Raw genomic sequence first — 22,920 nt, forward strand, 5'->3', positions numbered from 1 at the left:
CAGTGCACCCACATATATTATGTAAACACAAACTTTTATTTTGGATGCGATTAATCGTTTGACAGCCCTATTCATAATGCAATGGGGGAATGTTTGTGTGTCCTGAGAATCCCAGATGTCATACCAGTAAAAAAAAACAAAAAAAACTAAAGTCTAAAAATAATTCAGTATTTTCATCTTCAGGATCATGAATATTGTTATTCTGGTGTCTCTATTGTCCTGTGCTATTCATTTACACACACAATGTAACACCAAATTTACCATTTTAATAAACAGTACATCTTTTGTTAGCCTTTTATCACGTCTTGGAGAATAATATCATATCGTGATGTGTGTCGAATCGTGAAGGTCTCGTTACACCCCTAGTCATAACAAGTCAAGTTGACTATCTAGCGTTTGTTCAGAGCATTGATAACCCCAGCCGTGAGCGACAGTAACAGTGATGCTGGACTTGGAGAAGGACGCTAACGCAGGACAGATGTGTGTGTGGAGGTGTAACAGACCTTTTTTCCTCCAGAGGTCTTCTCGGGTTTGGCCAGATCGCCTTTGTCCTTGCTGGTGGACTTGGAGCGTTTGCCGTTGTCCTTGTCGTTGGCGTGAGGCGATTCGGAGGGGCTGGTGCTCTTGCTGTGTTTGGAGGAGTCTGTGTGTAGAGAGAGAGAGAGAGAGAGAGAGCGCAGCCATGTGAGGAAGATAACAGGAGTCGGGACGCCACAGGGAGGGCTTTCTGGTTCGCTAGCTCGCCTCTCCTGCTCTCGGCAGCGGGCAAAACAAATTTAAAAGATAGGCATTATCGACTCACTCATTCCATTCTCATCTTTGCGGCGCTTGGCTTCCTGGCTCATCTCGCGGTCGCTGTTCGCGTAGTCCTAGATGAAGCGCAAATCAAAAAAACACGCTTGTCGGTTTGACTTTTCACCTTTCACCAGGCATTCAATATCAGCTGTTTGCTCAAACTCGTGTGTGTGTGTGTGTGTAAGTGAAAACAGCTTAAAGGAGTAGTTCACTTTAAAAAAAAATTGACTCACCCCCATGTCATCCAAGATGTCCATGTCTTTCTTTCTTCAGTCGAAAAGAAATTAAGGTTTTTGATGAAAACATTCCAGGATTTTCTCCATATAATGGACTTCAGTGGGAACCAAACGATTCAAGGTCCAAAAGACAGTTTCAGTGCAAACTGTTAAACTGCTCAAATGCTCGCCTTGCTCTGTTCTGTGATGCGCATTCGTGATTCTCCTGTTCGAACTCGTTCATCAAAATGAATGAATCTTTTTCCGAGTAAATTCGTTCATTTCGTTCGTTAAATGAACCAAATGACACAAAAAAGATTTGTTCATTTTGATGAACGAGTTTGAACAGGAGAATCACGAACGTGCATCACAGAACAGAGCAAGGCGAGCATTTGAGCTTATAAAACTTAAACTTTGTTGTTTTTTTTAAATGAGCGATCGTTTAGCTTGATAAGACTCTTATTCATCGTCTGGAATCGTTTAAAGCCCTTTGAACAGTTTTCAGTTTGTACTCAGTGTCATTTGGACCTTGAATCGTTTGGTTCCCATTGAAGTCCATTATATGGAGAAAATCCTGGAATGTTTTCATCAAAAACCTTAATTTCTTTTCGACTGAAGAAAGAAAGACATGGACATCTTGGATGACATGGGGGTGAGAAAATCATCATCAGCAAAAGTTTTTTCCAAAAGTGAACTACTCACACCCCTGTAGAGTAATAAAACACACACCCCTGCACAAACCTTCTTTTTTTTTACCTACAGAAGCACTTACGCGTTTTCTTTCCTTCCGGTCTTCCTTCTTCTCCCTCTCTTTGGAGCGGTCCCTGGGTTTGTCAGACTCTTTCTTCTCGTCGTCCTTCTCTTTGCTCTTGGACAGGACTGTGCTGTGGTTAGGATGGTGCTGAGGGTTGGATGAAAAGATAAACGAGGGGTTAACGCCTCAAAGGAAGAGAGCTACATCACTCACAGAGGCTCGCTGCCACTTCATTAGCATGCTCCATTAGAGCCGCGCTAGCCTTCCCATGAGCCTTCACACCTATCAGACACACCCACAGGAAGTCCAAGCACTCTATTAAAAGCTTAAGGCTCCCGCTGAAGTCTTTCACATGCCTCGCATCAGCGCACCTCGAGACAAGCGGCAACAGTGTTAAAGACGGGTGATTTTACCAGGTCGCTTGAAGAAAGAGGGAAGAAGTTCATCTTTTGATTTTGCACGCCGACAACCACCACATACTGATGCATCATGCTGGGACTGTCTGGAAATCAGTGGCCAGCGGACGAAAGGTCAAACTGGTGCTTGACACTTGGCCTGTATGTATATGTAACACTGCAGACTGATGCATTGGGAAATGTTTATATGATTATGTGAAAGGCCTTAAAGGGTACATATCATACTTTTAAATCATTCATTTCTACTTACAAATAATACATTTGTGGTCTATATAAAGCATAACTGCAATGCTTGGGTCTGAATTCCTCATTATTATAGCTCCACAGGCCCCTTTTCTGATGTGCGTCTTTGAGCGACCCGTTTCAAAGCGGCCCCTTTAAATAAAATGGAGTTGCGTCTTTCCCCGCCCGCTCTCCAGGTCGATGAGTTCACGGTCGGTTCAACTCCCCCATTCGGCCATTATTGTAGTTTGATTAGAGATATACGATTACTAGCTTCAAAGAACATTTTTATTCACACGTTACATATTCGAGCCAGAGCGAGCGAGTTGATAAAGACGACGACGAACCTGCAGAACAAGCTTCATATGGATGTATTGGTATGTGGGTTAACTGTTTTGTGTTATTAGTGAAAGTCGACTATTTCTCTTGTTAAAACAAGCACACTGACAAGATAAATGACTACGGTCTAATCTTACCACAAAAAAATCTGTATTGATAATATGATACGTTTAGAAAAGCAAACACAGCAGCTAAATGCAGCTAAATGACCATTGATGAAACTCAAGAACAGTAATACTGCAGACGTGTAACGTTACAAAACAAAAACAAAGAAAGACAAAGGTACTGCTAAACCATGACAACCATGTGTTTTAAGAAAGTCAAGTACTTTATCTTTATTAACGATATTTACAGCTTATCGAAATGCTCTGTTCGTCGTCTCCAAAGATAGAAGGAATTTACCCCTCATTCAGACGAAGTCAATCGGCAAACCCTTCTTTATACTGGCGGAGGTTGTTGAAGTGGTAATCCTTGAAGTGCTTCAGGTCACTACATCCAACAACCGAACATTTTGACTTGCCCTCTCGTAACTTCTGCATCATTGAACTCGGACTACAAAATCGGAGCGAGAAATAATAATGGCGGATTGCTCGAAGTGTTGGGCCGGTAGTCGATGTCCTTATTTGGCAGTTCCGCTTCAAAAAACTTGCTCAAAAAACGTAATAGAAAACAGAAAAATCTGAACAGGTTGAAAAATATGACCAAAACAGAATATAAAGATATAAACGAACCACCTGAAGAGAATAATTTCATCTTTTCTGTACTTATAAACACTCCAAATATACAACAAAATGCATTTAAGGGCTAAAAAAGTGGATTTTGCATGATATGTCCCCTTTAAGGATTGTGATTGACCAACTAGTAGTCAGTTTCTACAAACATGAACAGTTATTAAAAAAAAAACAAAAAAAACAAAAAACAATGCCCCTCAAAAATGTAAAACAATCTTCGGATGAATTCTTCCTTTTGAGATGAAGCGTTTCTGAGAAACAAAGCAAATGAACTCTTGGGGAAAAAAAAGTGATCAAAAGACAAAGCAAGATCAACTGTGTTGTAGTGACTCTTTCAACCTTAACATCCGTCTCACAAAGAATCTGCCCAGACTGCAGATATCTAGAGAAGAGGAAACCCCGAACACATGTCCTAACTGCACCCGGTAAAGGGCATCTTTCCCAGGTTAATCTGAGTGTTTGTCCTAACTAGCCGCGACGGCCACGACTCTACTTTATGTCTATTTTTAGATTATTGTTGAGACATTCAGAACTTGGCGTAAACAGAATGAGAACATGGTGGTGGTGGTGTAATGGTGTGGGGGATGTTTTCTTGGCTCACTTTAGGCCCCTTAGTGCCAATTGGGCATCGTTTAAATGCCACGGCCTACTTGAGCATTGTTTCTGACCATGTCCATCCCTTTATGGCCACCATGTCCCCATCCTCTGATGGCTACTTCCAGCAGGATAATGCACAATGTCACAAAGCTGGAATCATTTCAAATTGGTTTCTTGAACATGTCAATGAGTTGACTGTACTAAAATGGCCCCCACAGTCACCAGATCTCAACCCAATAGAGCATCTTTGGGATGTGGTGGAACGGGAGCTTCATCCCACAAATCTCCATCAACTGCAAGATGCTATCCTATCAATACGGGCCAACATTTCTAAAGAATGCTTTCAGCACCTTGTTGAATCAATGCCACGTAGAATTAAGGCAGTTCTGAAGGTGAAAGGGGGAAATAAAATACCAACTATCACATGACTTGCATTGCAATCCTACATGGTCTTCGAACTCATAAATATCCCTCCGCAAATCTGGAGTGTGTTTCAACAACAGATTAATAACACAAACTCCCCGAGATAGAACGACAGCAGAATTAATCACATGTATGAAAGCCCTTCAACAACAGAATCTGAACTGACAACTGAATTACAAGAGCGCACACACAGCTGACACCATATCCTCCGAGAAACACGCAAGATAAAGCCTGCGACTTCAGGAAAACAGCAGATCCTGCTAACACAGCTAAACACGAGAGAGAGAGATACATTGATGCTTTTCACAAAAAGAGAGAGTCGACGACTAATCACACACACGCTCGAACACCAAACACGAAAACACTTTTATTCACTAAATTCTTCACAGAATTTTGAAATATTCATAAATTCTTCTATTTTTATTAATTCTTTACACTGTTAATTTGTAAAATTAGTTTAATTTGTACATTTAGATTTAAGTATGTTATAATATTTTACTATTTTATTCTATTTATTCTAATTATTCTATGTATTCCAAGCTTTGGAAATATTATGATGTACAGTCATGCCAATAAAGCAATTTTGAATTGAATTGAACTGAAAGAGAGAGAGAGAGAGAGAGAGAGAGAGAGAGAGATAGAGAGACAGAGACAGATATATATATATATATATATATATATAGAGAGAGAGAGAGAGAGAGAGAGAGACAGATATATATATACAGTATATGAAGAGTCCAGATGCAAAAGCCTCTAAATGCGATTTGAAATTTTCTTCTAAAATGACCATTTTTATCAAGCTTGTATATTTAAGTTCAGTAATTTCACTTAAATGACAATTAATAGGTAATCTTCATTGCCATTTAAGTGAAATTACTGACCTTAAAAATACAAGCTTGATAAAAATGATCATTTTAGAAGAAAATTTCAAATGGCACTTAGAGGCTTTTGCATCTGAACTCTTCATATATATATATATATATATATATATATATATAGAGAGAGAGAGATAGAGAGACAGAGACAGATATATATATAGAGAGAGACAGAGACAGATATATATATATATATATATATATAGAGAGAGAGAGAGATAGAGAGAATGATGGAGTAAATAACAGGCTGCTCAGAATTGAGCTGTATTGCTTCTTCAGGTGGTGCCATCAGCATATTTTCAAACATCCTTCAGTGACCAAACAGTAGAAACGTTTATTCCCCCGCCAGTGGACAGGAGCGGTCCAGAAGAGACCTGAGAAGAGCGGAGTCCAATCAGTCCGAGGACAGCGAGAGGAGTGCAGGAATGGGGGTATTGTGTGGCTGTAATTACATTAGCAGAGTATGAAATGTCCTGGCAGGAGACGCTACGCAAGTTTCCGTGATTTTCCGACATCTTTTTAAGAGAAAATTGACTTTTTAAAGACCAATGTACCAGAAAATACCAGAAGACCAAACATGACACACCTGGCATGAGCTGTACTGTACAGAGCCGATTCACGACACACACCGTTAGGAAAGCTAGAGCGCCGCCCTGGGCATCCCACAGAGAGACCGTTCCTGGGCACACAGGCGGGTTCGGTACGACCAATCCACAGCTGCCCACCGAGAGTCTGGCATCAGCGCACACTTACACATCTAAGTAGGGCTGCACAATATATATCGAAATATCGCAAGTATGTATCGCGATATGCATATCACAACAGCTTTCAATAACGGAAGTCATGAACAAAACACAGAAAATGTCTCATGCTCTCGGCTGAGTAACTTATGCAGCTTTAATAAGAATCAGAATATATTTAATTCGTACAATAAAGACTACGCAGTGTTTTATTTTTTACATTTGATTATTCAGTTTCTGTTGTTAAATAACCCTGATGTAGGATAACTGGACTGTCATGATTATTTTGGTAATCGAGTTATTTAGACGATTAATCGGCTCTATTTTTATTACCACAAAAAATATCAAAGCAAAGACCTAAGTTTTTTTAAATGACGCATATGTAAGTATATGAAAACATTGGCATATACTGTGTTCAATTTCACACTAACATTCTCACTTGGAGCAAATAACCTCTCACACAATGTAACTGTCCATCAATAAAAGGGTGAAAGAAATACTGACGAGGTCCTGATATTGACGAGCGGGTGGAGAATTCGCATCAGCTGTGTGTGTGTGCTTGGCCATCATCAAGTGGTATTTCAGACTGGACGATGTGCTGTGATGATGATGGCTCAGTTCACAATGACAAAACACAGATCACATTGGTTTGAGATAAAACTCCGTTAAACTGACAACAAATCACCAGGCATTTGTTATAATTAGGGCTGTTATACTTTACAGCAGATCTAAACCTTGTTTATTATCGGCCAAACAACACTTAACTCAAATGTCCACTTACTCTTTAATATTTAACCACTTTATGATAGAAATGCTACAGCCAATGCCATTTTTTGAACAAAAATATGCAAACTCAGAGAGTTTAAACTCTTATTTTGAAATCAAGATGAACAGTTTGCATATTTAGAGACATATTGATGTATTCTCCTGTGAGCCCCACAGCATGTATGCCCCGGCACACATGCGATTCAATGGATTAATTGCAAAGTTTAACCATCATAAAGTAAGTTCATCTGTTATGTAGAAGAATGTGAAAATATTTTTTATTATTCTTTCTAGACTGAGAAAAGCCAGAAAATGTATTTTTGGCTTATGTGGATGGAAGACAACAATGTGAGTTTCCGTGATGAGTCTCAAAAATGTGTTTTGAGATCACCCAAAATGTCCAGGATTGGGCTTTTGCGTTCTACAGTCGTCATTCATCACGTTAACTGTGGCGAGCGGGACGAGTGAGGGACGCGGGAGAACGGCACGAGTCATGTTTACTGTGGCGAGCGGGACGAGTGAGGGACGCGGGAGAACGGCACGAGTCATGTTTACTGTGGCGAGCGGGACGAGTGAGGGCCGCGGGAGAACGGGGCGAGTCATGTTTACTGTGGCGAGCGGGACGAGTGAGGGACGCGGGAGAACGGCACGAGTCATGTTTACTGTGGCGAGCGGGACGAGTGAGGGACGCGGGAGAACGGCACGAGTCATGTTTACTGTGGCGAGCGGGACGAGTGAGGGACGCGGGAGAATGGCACGAGTCATGTTTACTGTGGCAAGCGGGACGAGTGAGGGACGCGGGAGAACGGCGTGAGTCATGTTTACTGTGGCGAGCGGGACGAGTGAGGGACGCGGGAGAATGTCAGGCAACACGATTCCTGACTGCATGTCAATATCTATGGATCACTGGATCTTTAGTGGGTTGTAAGGAACACTATATTGACTCCAACATTTAGTTAAAATTGATAAAATTGTTCGTTTTCACGCCTTATGGAAGAAATATATTCAAGGACCGTGACGTCGCCCGGTATGGCGCAGCCGGGGCCCCACCCTGGAGCCAGGCCCGGGGTTGGGGCTCGTATGCGAGCGCCTGGTGGCCGGGCCTCTCCCCATGGGGTCCGGCCGGGCTCAACCCGAAGGAGCGACGTGGGGCCGTCTTCCCGTGGGCTCACCACCTGCAGGAGGAGCCATAAGGGGCCGGTGCGGAGAGGACCGGGCGGCAGTCGAAGGAAGGGGCCTCGGCGACCCGATCCCTGGACACAGAAACTAGCCTTAATGGACAAGGAACGTCACCTCGCTGGCGGGGAAGGAGCCTGAGATTGTGCGTGAGGTTGAGAGGTTCCAACTAGAGATGGTCGGGATCACCTCTACGCATGGCTTGGGCTCTGGAACCACACTTCTTGAGAGAGGATGGACTCTTCACCACTCTGGAGTTGCCCATGGTGAGAAGCGGCGGGCTGGTGTGGGTTTGCTTATAGCTCCCCAGCTCAGCCGCCATGTGTTTGAGTTTACCCCGGTGAACAAGAGGTTCCCTGTGCCTACGGGTTGGGGATAGGTCTCTCACTGTTGTGTGTGCCTACGGACTAAACGGCAGTGCAGATTACCCGGCCTTCTTGGGGTCTCTGGGAGGAGTGCTGGAAAGTGCTCCGACTGGGGACTTCGTCGTTCTACTGGGGGACTTCAACGCTCACGTGGGCAACGACAGTGACACCTGGAGGGGCATGATTGGGAGGAACGGCCCCCCCAACCTGAACCCAAGTGGTGTTCAGTTATTGGACTTCTGTGCTAGTTACAGTTTGTCCATAACGAACACCATGTTCAAGCATAAGGGTGTCGACCGGTGCACGTGGCACCAGGACACCCTAGGTCGTAGGTCGATGATCGACTTTGTGGTCGTTTTATCTGACCTGTGGCAGTATGTCTTGGACACTCGGGTGAAGAGAGGGGCGGAGCTGTCAACTGATCACCACCTGGTGGTGAGTTGGATCCGATGGCGGAGGAGGAGGCTGGACAGACTCGCCAGACACAAGCGTACTGTAAGGGTTTGCTGGGAATGTTTGGCCGAATCTCCTGTCAGAGAGATCTTCAACTCTCACCTCCGGCAGAGCTACGACCAGATCCCGAGGGAGGCTGGAGATATTGAGTCTGAGTGGACCTTGTTCTCCACCTCCATTGTCGAAGCGGCTGCTTGGAGCTGTGGCCGTACGGTGTCCGGTGCCTGTCGAGGCGGCAATCCCCGAACCCGGTGGTGGACACCGGGAAGTAAAGGATGACGTCAAGCTGAAGAAGGAGTCCTATCGGGCCTGGTTGGCTCGTGGGACTCCAGAGGCAGCTGACCGGTACCGGCAGATCTGCCCCGAATACCCCAAGTCTCTGGATGTTGTGGGGCTGTCTTGGTTGACACTCCTCTGCAGCATCGCGTGGCGGTCGGGGACAGTGCCTCTGGGATTGCAGACCGGGGTGGTGGTTCCTCTGTTTAAGAAGGGGGACCGGAGGGTGTGTTCCAACTATAGGGGGATCACACTTCTCAGCCACCCTGGGAAAGTCTATGCCAGGGTACTGGAGAGGAGAATACGGCCGATAGTGGAACCTCGGATTCAGGAGGAACAGTGCGGTTTTCATCTGGGCCGTGGAACACTGGACCAGCTCTATACTCTCTACAGGGTGCTGGAGGGTTCATGGGAGTTTGCCCAACCAGTCCACATGTGTTTTGTGGATTTGGAAAGGGCATTCGACTGTGTCCCCCGAGGCGACCTGTGGAGGGTGCTCTGGGAATAAGGGGTCTGGGGCCCTTTGCTAAGGGCTGTCCGGTCCCTGTATGACCAAAGCAGGAGCTTGGTTCGCATTGCCGGTAGTAAGTCAGACTTCTTCCCGGTGCATGTTGGACTCTGGCAGGGCTGAACCCTTGTTACCGGTTCTGTTCATAATTTCTATGGACAGAATTTCTAGGCGCAGCCAGGGGCCGGAGGGTGTCAGGTTTGGGGACCACACGATTTCGTCTCTGCTCTTTGCGAATGATGTTGTCGTGTTGGCCCCTTCACACCAGGACCTTCAGCATGCACTGGGATGGTTTGCAGCCGAGTGTGAAGCGGCTGGGATGAAAATCAGCACCTCCAAATCCGAGGCCATGGTCCTCAGTCGGAAAAGGGTGGCTTGCCCACTTCAGGTTGGTGGAGAGATCCTTCCTCAAGTGGAGGAGTTTAAGTATCTTGGGGTTTTGTTCACGAGTGAGGGAAGGATGGAACGGGAGATTGACAGACGGATCGGTGCAGCTTCTGCAGTATTGCTGTCGATGTACCAGTCTGTTGTGGTGAAGAAGGAGCTGAGCCGTAAGGCAAAGCTCTCGATTTACCGGTCAATCTACGTTCCTACTCTCACCTATGGTCATGAGGTTTGGGTCATGACCGAAAGGAGAAGATCCCGGATACAGGTGGCCTAAATGAGCTTTCTCCGTAGGGTGGCTGGGCGATCCCTTAGAGATAGGGTGAGAAGCTCGGTCATTCGGGAGGAGCTCAGAGTAGAGGCGCTGCTCCTCCACATCGAGAGGGGTCAGCTGAGGTGGCTCGGGCATCTGTTCCGGATGCCTCCTGGACGCCTCCCTGGGGAGGTGTTCCGGGCACGTCCCACTGGGCGGAGGCCCCGGGGAAGACCTAAGACACGATGGAGAGACTATGTCTCCCGGCTGGCCTGGGAACGACACGGTATCCCCCCAGAAGAGCTGGAGGAAGTATCTAGGGAGAGGGAAGTCTGGGCATCTCTGCTTAGACTGCTGATCAGACTACCACGACCCGGCCTCGGATGAGCAGAAGAAGATGGATGGATTGATAAAATTGTTCGTTTTAGTCGCATTTTCGCAGTTTCCCCTATTAAATTCAGTCACGCAGCAGATCTTTTGCCACTCAGTCAGGCTGAGGGGGGTTGATCTGGCGGGAAAGTGAAGTCAATGCATTCCCTCTATAGAGTACCGGCACCTCTTTTGGGCCACTCAAAGCACTGGTCTAAAGTGAATGTAAACAGTTGAGAAAGAAAGCATGTGTGTATCATTATACTGGATCTGTGCATTCGCTCTTAAAGTGACAGCAGCCAATAAACACTTGCTGCTGTTTATGCTCGTCAAACTACAATCTTTGAGTGTTTCAACTGGAGTCGCTGCATAAAGTATTGGAGCTTCAACTACTCATCATACATTTTCAATCGCTGCAAACGTCAGACTGCCATATCAGCCTCTTGGTGATGACAAAATAAACTCTATACGGACAAAATTGGGTAGTTAGCAAATTCTAGTGTCTATGGTTGACCACCAAATAAAACAAACTGGTGACTACTCTCTCTTTGGAAAAGTGAACATTCGTGCAGTGGGAGATTATTTTTAGCTTCCGCCTGTTAAAGGAACTGCTCTCTATGCAAACGGAGTAAACCTATGGGAGAAACCTTACCAAAGAACACATATTCAGTGTTTCCCCTACCATTGTTTTTGTTTGTTATGGTTATGGGGGAGATGCCCTCCCAAAAACGCCCCCGCCCTCCTGAACGAATGACAAAAATATATATCTTTTAAAAATGGTGCCAGCTCCATACTTTAGCGGCTATGATTTTCTTCCATAATTTATTTTTAAACAGTACGTTGCAACACGTTGATTGACAAAAAGTTGTTCATTTGATTTCCAGAAAAAACAACACCTAATTTGTGTGAAAAAAAGAAAAAAAGAATTTGTTTATAAATATTGTATAAGTTTAATAATTGTATAAGTTTCATGATTTCAATTAGACAAGACATGCTTTTTGATTACTGTACCTGAACACTTCTGTTAGACCTTACTTACTTACTAATTCCTTTTATATAAATTGATTCTGCAATTTCATCCAGATTTTCCATATCGAGGCTCGTATTAGGACACCACAGGAGTGTTTAAGGTTTTCAAGAAATACAGCCTACCTAGACCACATGTGTGCACATCTAAAGCGCTCATACAAACGGTGTCTATCCACACTGCGTATTTGACCATCATAGATGAGAGACAAATACTGCTTACCTAACATAATTTGGGTTGGTTTTTAAAGTTTGCAGCAAATACCGCAGGGTTCGAAATAAACTCGGCCATTTTGGCTACTAAATTAAGTTACAGACCATTCAAGAACTTCTACTAGCCAAAAAAGTAATGAATATTACATTGGGATTTCACACATTAATATCTTACTGAAACAAAATCCTGTCATCCAGCCCTATTCCTCTTCCATCTTCAACACCAAACACGTATTTTAGGTGGACAGATCATTACAAAGAACATCAAAAAAAAAAAGTAGGATGTTGATTCTGTTAACCAAATGCTTTTTAATCTTCTAAACAAGCGCGCCGTTACGTGTTGCGTAGTGACAGGCATGTTCAAGTAAGCCATGTGCTGTATTTAATGCATCATGAGGATCACGAGTTGAGTATTTGTGCTAAATCTGCGCAGATTTGGCTAACACGAAGCGAGTAAAAAAAAGTAGCGCGTCAATTTCAATTTCCTACACGCATTTGGCGGGTGTTATTCCAAACCCTGCCTAGACGCCAATGTTGTGCATAAAAAGCATTTCTAAGGACTGTTTGAGTGGCCTGGGTAGGCAGATTAGAAGGTGTGAGGGTTGAGAAAAGGTCCAAACCTTTGAAGCGGAGTCCTTGAGGTCGTTGAGACTGTCCTGTAGGAATGAATGGAGATGACAGATGAGCTGGAGAGGATGGCACACAGCAGCAGAAAGGGTGGGGGAGGCTGGCCGTCACTCAACACATCCCCATAAAGACCTTCAAAGACTACAACTTTCACATGGTTAGAGATGAAGAGACTGGACTACGGGAGCCTAGCGTTAGTCTACACTCTCTAAACCTACATGAGCTTGGAGAACGGCACTGCATTAACTCGTATCTTTGGTCTAAAATAGAGAATACATTCTGAAAACTGACTCTGGGAGTTCATGATGATGACTAAACAAGCTAAACTCATCTAGGATTCATAAATAAAGGGAATAGAAGGTGGTCATGTACACTTTGGTATGAGGCATCGCTCATTGAAAATTGCAACAAGATTCCTGGTGATGGACGGACAGGTCCCTCTGGGAAGGCCATGCCCACACTTTTTTCCTGGCTGGCTTTCTCTAGTTGCTGGTGACACGCCACTCTCTGGATGTCGAAGGAGTCGTCCACTAGTCGCTCTTGCTGAAAACACTTCCACGTGGCAGAGAGCGAATCAGGCACGGGGGAAAAAAGCAGGATGGACGAAGAAAAAAAAAAGTGAAGATGGGCGTATCTTCTTGGCGATCCCGGATCTGTGACGCAGAAAAACATTCCAGCTCCTTCGGGAGTCGCAGGCGTGAAGGGCGTCAGGATTTCTTCATTCTCTCCATGTTTAGTTATTTAAAAAAAAAAAAAAAAAAAAACCCGACTTATCTGTATTTATATTTCTTAAGTTTTGCTCTCTCAGTATGTAATATGCAAAAAAAAAATCTCAAAAAGAGGAGGGTGATTTACAAAAATAAACATTTATATTTACAACTTCACAAAAAAAAGTGCGGTTTACGAAAAGGAACCACTTGTGTGAGGCACTTGGGGAGATTCTCTTAGCAAGTAACACGGTTAGCATGTGCTAGAATTTAAGATTTCGGCAAGTCCTTGGAATCTTATCACAAAAATGTGACATCTACTGAAAAATATTCCCCCCCAAAAAATAGTCCATATGATGCAAAACCCCCCCACTGCTCTCCTACAACGGCCGGGCTCCAGAGACATCTCTCAAACTCCAATGGGTGACGAGGGAGGTTTGGAAAACACGTGATCTCCGACAGGAAGGGACAACAGGAAAGAAGTGCACAGCTCTCCTCAGGCCATACTAACCTTAACTGCAGAGGAGTGCGACGGTGACGAGTGAGTGTCAAGCTTTCGTCTTTTTTGCTCTGCTGAGAGAGGAAATACAAGGTTCAGTATCTAGACACGTTTTCGGAACTTTTAATTGTGTCATTAACACTAAAATAAGGCGAGTCACGCAGAAGAGTAATAAACCACATTAGGGGCTTTCGCACCGGAAGAACACGGATATTGGCATGTTCGCACCACAGGAACTAGGAACGATTTTAGATCCTTTTAAGCCCCTTTTCCACCAAAGCATTTTGAGAGCCGGTTCGGAGTGCGCGAACCAGTTCTTTGTGTTTCGACAGCCAAAGAACCGGTTCTCGGACAGGAGAACTGGTTCCAAAGCGGCACCAACTCTTTGCTGGACTAGAACCGTTCTTTTACCACGTCATGCTTACGTCGGGGGCTGGGGCGGGTTTAGATGTGTTCTAAACATCTTTTCTGACCATAATAAAGGATCGCAAAACCAAGAGAAACATTTGCAGAAACACGATGGAGTCCGCCGTTGTAATTGTTATGCTTGAAGTTAACGCACGCGTTTCTATTTTTGTAATTTTCTTATTGAAGACGTTATAAGCAAAGAAGAAAACAGTCACAAACAAATAAATGGAAAGAAAAAAAGACACAAGACAGGGGTACATAACTTATCAGAAAAGATTACAAATCAAACGAAAAGATTAAAAGACTTACATATTTCCATTGTTTTTAAAGCCTTCTTGGTACACGAGTTAGAGATAATCCCAAAGTAATGTTTTGCAAGCGTTTCTAGCTAAGACGTATGGCGACGTACACAGTGACGTAACGACGTCGTTCCCTGGGCGCTCTAGTCAGTGGAAAAACAAACGGGTTCTGAAGCGGTTCGCAAGTTGAACCAACTCCGAACCAGCACCAGTTCCGAACCAGTTCTGATTTTGGTGGAAAAGGGGTATTAGAGGAACTAATTTATTCCTCCAGACTCGGTCTAATGCCTGGTTCAGATTACACGATTTTTTTTTGTCTGTTACGATAGTCACTGTGTCAGATTACGCGATTTTGACTCGTGGACAAGAAACGTCAGACTACACGTTGCTTCCTGACCAGTCATCATATGCCATCTTAAACGGCACGCGTGATGTCATTGAAAAGGCGAAACTAGTAGCGAGTGACTTATGGAAACGAACGTAAACAAACAATGGATGAAGCGGAGAGTGTTGTATCAGAAAAAAGTAAAAAAAGTAAGAAAACCCAACAATGGACACGTTCCTGGATTGCTCGAAGAGGACAGTATGGGCTGTCAATCCTCAAAAGAGAACTTGAGCTAAAATATTGTTTTCTTATATATTTTTACTTTTAACGTTAGCACCATCGTCTCTCTTTCGTTTTGCCATTTTTGAAAGTTGTGTCCGGAAAAGCTTCTGTGCTCCTATTGGTCAACCTCATAGATGTGACGGAACCGTCGTGGACGACCGTTAAAAAAAATTAAACATGCTAGTCTATTTGTCGTGATGCATCACAGACGCGACGTAAGTTGTTGCCCACTATGACACACTATACGAGATGATACGATTGAATCTTGCGTCCCAACTCCCGTTGTCGTTTACGAATCGCCACGACTTCCTACGTTAAACGGATCGTGACAAAATCGTGTAACCTGAACCAGGCATAAACCAGTGTTATAGGACCTATCCGTGACGTTAGTGTTCGCTGAGGCGCGTTTGTGACTCTTCTGTTCGAACATTTCGTTCGCTGAATGAACCAAATGACTCGAAAAAAGATTCGTTCATTTTGATGAACGGGTTCGAACAGGAGAGTCACGAACGTGCATCGCAGTACAGAGCAAGGCGATCATTTGTGCTTATAAAACTTAAAACTTTATTTATTTATTAAATGAGCGAACGTTTCGCTTGATAAGACCCTTATTCATCGCCTGGATTCGTTTATAGCCCTTTGAACAATTTGCAGTTTGCACTGAAACTCATTTGGACCTTGAACCGTTTGGTTCCCATTGAAGTCTATTATATGGAGAAAAATCCTGGAATGTTTATCAAAAACCTTAATTTCTTTTCGACTGAAGAAAGAAAGAAGTGGACATCTTGACTGACATGGGGGTGAGTAAATTATCAGCAAAAGTTTTTTTTTTTTAAAGTGAACTACTCCTTTAACAAACCGAGGTGTGTATTGAACCATAGGCTAACAGTTTTGTTGCATCCCTATGGTGATGGATGGACCTCTCAACCTTTACGCTGAGGAGAAAACCCAACGCAACTGAGGAGATCAAGCGGAACATGATTATGCATATCTGCTCAGCAACACTGGACATCAACCACACGACACATCCTAATAACTGTTCATACGGTGTACTTATGCATGTAATAACATACTATATAGGACTGGTAGACGGAAAGTGCGAGCGCAGTGTGTAAATGTCCGCACCACGTCACGTCAGAGCTCTTACTGGCGGTGCGAACGCAACCAGGTTATCGTTCCTAAGGGAAGCATTAGTTCTCGGTGTGAAAGCCCCTCTTTGAGTGGCGTGAGCCGCCTCACCCCGTTCAGACTCGACTCCCTCGGATCTGGGCACGAGGGACTTCAGGCTCCCAGCCCCAGCGCTCTTCTCCAGCTTGCTTTCCTTTGTCTTGATGTCGCTGGACACCTCACGTTCCTTGGGCCACTCTTTTTCAGCAGATTTCCCGTCCATCTTGCTCTTCTCTTCCTTCTTGTCCTCCTTCCTCTTCTCCTTCTCGGCCTTGGGTGTCTTCTCCTTGCTGTCGATGGGTTTCTCCTCCTTGGATCTCTCCTCCTTCTGTTTGTCCTTCCCTCCTGCCTTGGCCTCTGGAGTGCTTCCTGGGTTCTTCTCTTTCTTCTCCTTTTTCTCCTTGGTGGGCTTCTCTTTATCTTCCTTCTCTTTGCTCCCTTTAGTGCTGTGGAGACATCAGGGATCAACTTTAGCATTCTGAAATGTTTAATTTACTTTTTAAAAAGATTTGAAACCATTAAAAATTGAGGTATTTGATGGCTTTCATTAAGAAATGGCAGATAAATCAAAGAACTGCAAGATTCAAATAGAGTTGGGGATTGACACAGCTGGTGATATGTTACATAACATTTGAGATCTAATGAAACCGGTCTCCCTTGACTCTGTTAAAGCAACAACAGGCTTAAAGTCGAGGCGTGTTGTTTGGGGAGAGTGTGATTTTAGATAAACTCTTATCTAATATAAAGTTAATGAAGGAAAAGTGTCTAGTTTTAGGACAGAAACGCATCTGAACACAAGCCCACCCAAAATGATTTTGGCTTTGAATGCATTACAACTTTTGGCAGATGTTAAATTACAATAGTAAAGGAGTAAGCTTAGTTTATGTTGTAATTGATTTATTTCTAATTAATTGTAATATTTGGCAGCGTCTCTCTTTAGTTATAATAAATAATCATATTCATCCACAGATCTGGAGCACAATCAAAACAATGTTCTTCTGCAAAATGCATGACGTTGCGTTTACTGACAACTAGAGGGCCAAAAGTTACGCAGAGTAACTTAAGTTTATCTACTTAAGGCGAGACACGGCAGATTTTGGGCTAGTTTCTCCAATAGGTGTTCTTTCAAGCTGCTATAAAGAAAACGTTGAAACTATACATTTTATTACATTTAGTTTACTTGCGGCAGTAAGTTTCTCCCGAATGTATTAAGAAATTAGCATTCAACGCGTCATGCCGCGGTCTGTGTGTTACTGAAGTCTGTCATGACCGGTGTCGTTGGAAAGCTGTGAATCTCCTGCACAACGCCATCTAACCCAAATATGGGCATTTCCTTTCTATCAGTAACCAATCGTGAATGTCCAAAGGGTGATCTAAAGCTAATCACGAAATCTCATTGGCTACCGCTAGTTTCTGCTCATGTGATTCGCTCAGACACATCACATGGTGTACTCTGCCAATGTTAATTCATTGAGTTACTGCAGTTGTAGGCCTTATGCCTGGTTCAGATTACACGATTTTGACTCCTAAAATCTTGTGGTGTCGTGGACAAGACACGTGTCAGACTACACGGTCCTTCCTGACCAGTCATCGCATGCCGTCTTAAATGGCGTGCGTGATGTTATCGAGAAGGCGAAACTAGTTGCGAGTGACTTCCCGAAACAAACGTAAACAAACAATGGATGAATGCGGTGAGTGCCCAGATAGCAAACTGACATTGAATCAACGTGGAAATATGACATCGAAACAATGTTGATCTGACATTGTTTTGCTCATCGAATTAACGTTGAACCAACGTCAGATGCGTCATTCTTTCAAAACTAACGGAAAATCAACTTAAAATCAACGCGTTGTTTCAACGTTATGAAAGCAAACCAATTTTCGATTTCATTTAGCTTTGAAGAATGCCGCGTCTGACGTTGGTTCAACGTTAATTCGATGAGCAAATCAACGTTGTTTCAATGTCATGAGAGACGTCGTTTCCACGTTGATTCAATGTCAGTTTGCTGTCTGGGTGTTGTATCAGAAAAAAAGTTAAAAAAAGAAAGAAAACCCGACAATGGACACCTTCCTGGATTGCTCGAAGAGGACAGTATGGGCTGTCAATCCTCCAAAGAGAACTTGAGGTAAAATATTGTTTTCTTATATATTTTTACTTTTAGTTTTAACGTTAGCACCATCGTCTCTCTTTCGTTTCGCCATTTTTGAAAGTTGTGTACGGAAAAGCTTCTGTGCTTCTATTGGTCAACCTCACACATGTGACGGAACCGTCGTGGACGACCGTTTTAGCATGTCAAATTAAACATACTAGTCTATTTGTCGTGATGTCGTGAAGCATCGCAGACGCGACGTAGGTTGTCGCCCACTATGACACACTATACGAGATGATACGATCGAATCTTGCTTCCCGACGCCCGTTGTCGTTTACGAATCCCCACGACACCCTACGTCAAACGGATCGTGCCAAAATCGGGCTAAAATCGTGTAATCTGAACCAGGCATTAAATGCCTGCCATGTTATTAAATAATCAGTTTTCATGAGCCTGAAATTGTATATATTATTATTACTAAGGGCCTGAGCATTTATTCCGTTTTCCGATAGAAATGTATTAAATTCTCTACTTAACTCTTTAAATGCCTTTTTCATTCAGTACACACATCTAAGCCTATGTATAGTCCAGTTATACACTTAGCAGTATCTGAAGATGTTTTCAGAGGGATTTGTAAATACATCATTCCTTGCCTGATTTAAGTGACAGTTTAAACAAAAAAAGCGTAGAAAATCGATTTTTTAATCGACAGTATATTGTGATTTTCTAGGTAATGATAGCATATATCCTGAAATCCCTCGAACTTTTTTCTTCAACTTGTGTGTAAACAAAATTAAAATAATTTCGCACCCTGGCTTCATCATATGTTCAGATCTATCCACCGAAAACATATGTAAAATCATGCACATTTAAAGAGATAGTGCCTAATTTGCATAATTAAACATAGAAATTTCAAAAAAACTTGTAATACATTTTTTATATATTTGTGTACATAATCAACTGAGGAAGTTTCATGGCAATATCTATTATTTAAACATATTACCCTATTCACCTGTAGTGTCTCGCCTTAACTACAAAACAACATCCGGCCTCAGATTTGTTGTGTTTTCTAGCAGACAATAATCATACAAATAAGGTTAACTAGTATTTAGACGTTCCACATTCAAATGTTAATACCATGTTGCGAATGTTAAAAATCTCTCTATATATATATATATATTATATCAGTTTGACGACCTAAGGTCGACTTGCAGATTCTTTAAGATTAATAACCTCATTTCACTGCTTATTTAGTAAAAAGAAGAGATCGTTTTGACTTTGATATTTTGATGTTCTCTAATCGCAGATACGCATATCAAGATAACTAGCCGAAGTGAAACTAATCAAAAATGAGGTGAAAAAGCATAAACCAAATGCAAACTTGGGTTTCCAAAAGCCCTTGAGCTTTGAATTCTCTTCGTTCATCATGTAAACAGAGCACATAGTGACCTCGGTCTTCTCATCACAGGTGAATTACATATCCCTGACTATGCCACTGTCCCTGACCCCACCAAACCTGGTTAAAACACTCATTACAATCTCATTTCATTCACACAACTCCTGAATGGAAATTAATGGGGACCTTTCTTCCCCAGTCTCCCATTGAAGCATTTCTATCGAAATGATGTTTTACACAGCCAATTTGATGGGCCATCGTGCAATTGTGTGTCGTAACAGCCATGCCTTTCAGAGATGGGTCCTTTCAAGACATTTCTCTCTGCAATTGCTCACTTTAATAGAATTGTAAGAGGATTCTTGCCTGGAACAATGTTCAATTTGATTACACAGTTCATAAGGAAGGAAGACTTTGATAAAGGATTGATTTATTTGGCGAGTAGTTTGAAATAATAAGCCCCGGCTAAACTTTCTCACCCCAGGGTTTTAACTTTTAATGAGATTATGTAAGAGATGAGAGCAGTGCATCAGTACCTGTTCGGCGTGCTGTTTCCGTTGCTGCTGCTCACTTTATTGGCTGCGGTGCTGTTTTTGCTGGCAGTTTTCTGAGCCGCCTGAGATTTGTCCTTGGATTTATCTGCAAAAACACGTCACACAAGGGCAGACCTCATTATTTCGTCCATTCCTACCAAACGTGACAGGCTAATTGATGGAAAGAGTCAAATTGAGCTCCTCTGTTTGGTGAAATTGTAGTTATGGGATTTGCTCTGATTTAAATGCACACTCCTACAAACACTGGGAAATTGCAAGCCTCCTTTAGTGTGCCTTTGAAATCTCATTAAAAGTGAATGAAACACAGATTGTGCTTCACAGAAAGTAAATTATTTAAACGCATCAGAAACTGTCCTTTGGGATTTAAGAGTAAAAAAGTAAGAAAGAGAGGAGAGAATGGTCATTTTTTTCAGCAGCGCACCAAAAGGGTTATGCTAATACATAGATTAGGGATTTAAAGATTTTAAACAGCAACTATTAGCATTTCGTGGACATTTCATTCACATCGAGTGCTAGTAAACTATGCTCAAAGCAATTAATAACACAGCTACTAATGGGAGGTGGAATTTAAGTGATGATGGGGGATTTCCACTGCAATCATGCAATGGACAGAGCCAGTCACTCCTGCTAACTGCAGCAACACCATGTTTCATAACAGAGGTGCTGTTAACACGGCTGTATTAGGTTTTTAGTTGAGTTGGACTCTGTTTTAGTGCCAAACATAGTGGTTTCCACACAATTGTCTTTTAAAAGGTTGTCAAAATGCTTTCCTAAAAATGGATACACTACTAGAGCTGCACGATTATTTCTTAAAGGAGTAGTTCACTTTAAAAAAAAATAAACTTTTGCTGATAATTTACTCGCATCCAAGATGTCCATGTCATTCTTTCTTCAGTTGAAAAGAAATTAAGGTTTTTGATGAAAACATTCCAGGATTTTTCTCCATATAATGGACTTCAATGGGAACCAAACAGTTCAAGGTCCAAATGGGAGTTTTAGTGCAGCTTCAAAGTGCTTTAAACGACACCAGACGCTGAATAAGGGTCTTATCTAGGACCCTGAGTCATGACTCGAAAAAAGATTTGATTTTGATGAACGAGTTTGAACAGGAGAGTCACAAACACTCATCACAGAACAGAGCAAGGTGAGCATTTGAGCTTATAAAACTTAAACTTTGTATTTATTTTTTAAATGAGCGATCGTTTCGCTTGATAAGACCCTTTTTCATCGTCTGGTGTCGTTTAAATACCTTTGAACAGTTTGCACTGAAACTCTCATTTGGACCTTGAACCGTTTGGACCCCATTGAAGTCCATTATATGGAGAAAATCCTGGAATGTTTTCATCAAAAACCTTAATTTCTTTTTGACTGAAGAAAGAAAGACATGGACATCTTGGATGACATGGGGGTGAGCAAAAGTTTTTTAAAAGTGAACTACTCCTTTAAAAGACTGCGGTCTCAATTCAAGCAACTACGTAATCTTATTCCTAAATGACAACGATTCGTCTGTGTATTAAACCATTGACAACTACGATTCAGTGTTTCCAAAAAAATAACCGTGTTGAGCTATATACCAAAATATAGCTGCGAGCAGCGATGGCGGGCCCAAGCCGGTGGCACCGCAACCCCGGTTCCTTTAGTTACCTAAAGGCACCCGGGTAGCGGTGCCGAAGGCTTTGGCCCTTTTATGATTAAATGTTAAAACGGCTTGCCATACTCTGTCATTTCGACTAGTCACAATTATGTTACAGATGTCTTAAATGATAATACAAACTATCCAAAATGTAATTACGAATAGACAGAAAGACGTTGTTGATATCTACAATGTTAATTCCGGACAGGCAAACTTAGCTTTTAAATGTTAAAAGGGCTTGCCATACAGGGACGTAGGCTCAGAGAGAGGCTCACCATATTCAAACCAAAATATCTGACTTCCTCTTGGTCCGAGCTAATGACTATGTATTAGAAAGTTGTCCGGCTTGAGGAGTACAATGTATATACCGATTTTTGTAACTGTAGATAAAACTAACAACCCCACTTTTGTCAAAAGGTGGCGCTATTTAGTCCTTGCACATTGCCCGTTTCTGAAACTTTGCACGTCTACTGGCTAATAAATGTGATGTATCTGTTGAGTTTCAAGCAATTTCAATTTCAATTTGACTGTTGAAAAGAAGTGCGCCGATTAGATACTCAGGATCGGTATCGGCTCTGACACTGCCATCTTTGACGAGGCTGATTCAAATTCTATATTGTGCATATACTATTCTGTTAGGCACAAAGGCACAAAAACTTTCTAAAGTACCATAAAGTTTTTGTGTACTGTATTATTAGTGTTCTGAAGCTATTATGTGATATAGAAATTAATATTTAAGTCATTAAATTCAAGAACACAAACTTTTCCCTCTCTGCGCCTGTCAGTCATTCTCCATTCAGCATTCAAACAGCACGTCACATTCGGTTACAGTCAATGATGAAACGATCTTCAATGATTCAATGTTAATCCTATTATACTGGATCTTTAAGATAAAGGTCTAAAGGTCTATATTTTCGAATGAAGAAACTTTTTCTTGCTGGACTTTATTGCTGTAACTTAATCGTGTTACTTTCTACCGGGTGTCGGACGCTGTCGGTTAGATCACAACACTAGAGTCAGAGCACTATAATTGTTCTTCAC

General features: G+C 42.5%; 1 protein-coding gene across 5 annotated transcripts in view; it reads right to left on the minus strand.

Annotated features, from left to right (window-relative positions):
- thoc2 (THO complex 2) overlaps positions 1–22,920 on the minus strand; it is a 173,314-nt gene that overhangs the window by 4,844 nt on the left and 145,550 nt on the right. For 2 of the 5 annotated variants that reach the window (XM_039694122.2, XM_089134684.1), the window contains exons 30-36: positions 20,229–20,331; positions 16,282–16,655; positions 13,741–13,802; positions 12,516–12,551; positions 1,771–1,911; positions 803–869; positions 504–643 (exon numbers count right to left, since the gene is read on the minus strand). In XM_039694122.2, coding sequence (XP_039550056.2) covers positions 504–643; positions 803–869; positions 1,771–1,911; positions 12,516–12,551; positions 13,741–13,802; positions 16,282–16,655; positions 20,229–20,331 — 923 coding nt within the window. The remainder of the gene's footprint in view (positions 1–503; positions 644–802; positions 870–1,770; positions 1,912–12,515; positions 12,552–13,740; positions 13,803–16,281; positions 16,656–20,228; positions 20,332–22,920) is intronic. The other 3 variants (XM_039694123.2, XM_039694125.2, XM_039694124.2) reach the window with 3 other exon arrangements.

This window comes from Pimephales promelas, chromosome 9, assembly GCF_988280905.1.
Source record: "Pimephales promelas chromosome 9, fPimPro1.hap1.1, whole genome shotgun sequence".
Taxonomy (NCBI): domain Eukaryota; kingdom Metazoa; phylum Chordata; class Actinopteri; order Cypriniformes; family Leuciscidae; genus Pimephales; species Pimephales promelas.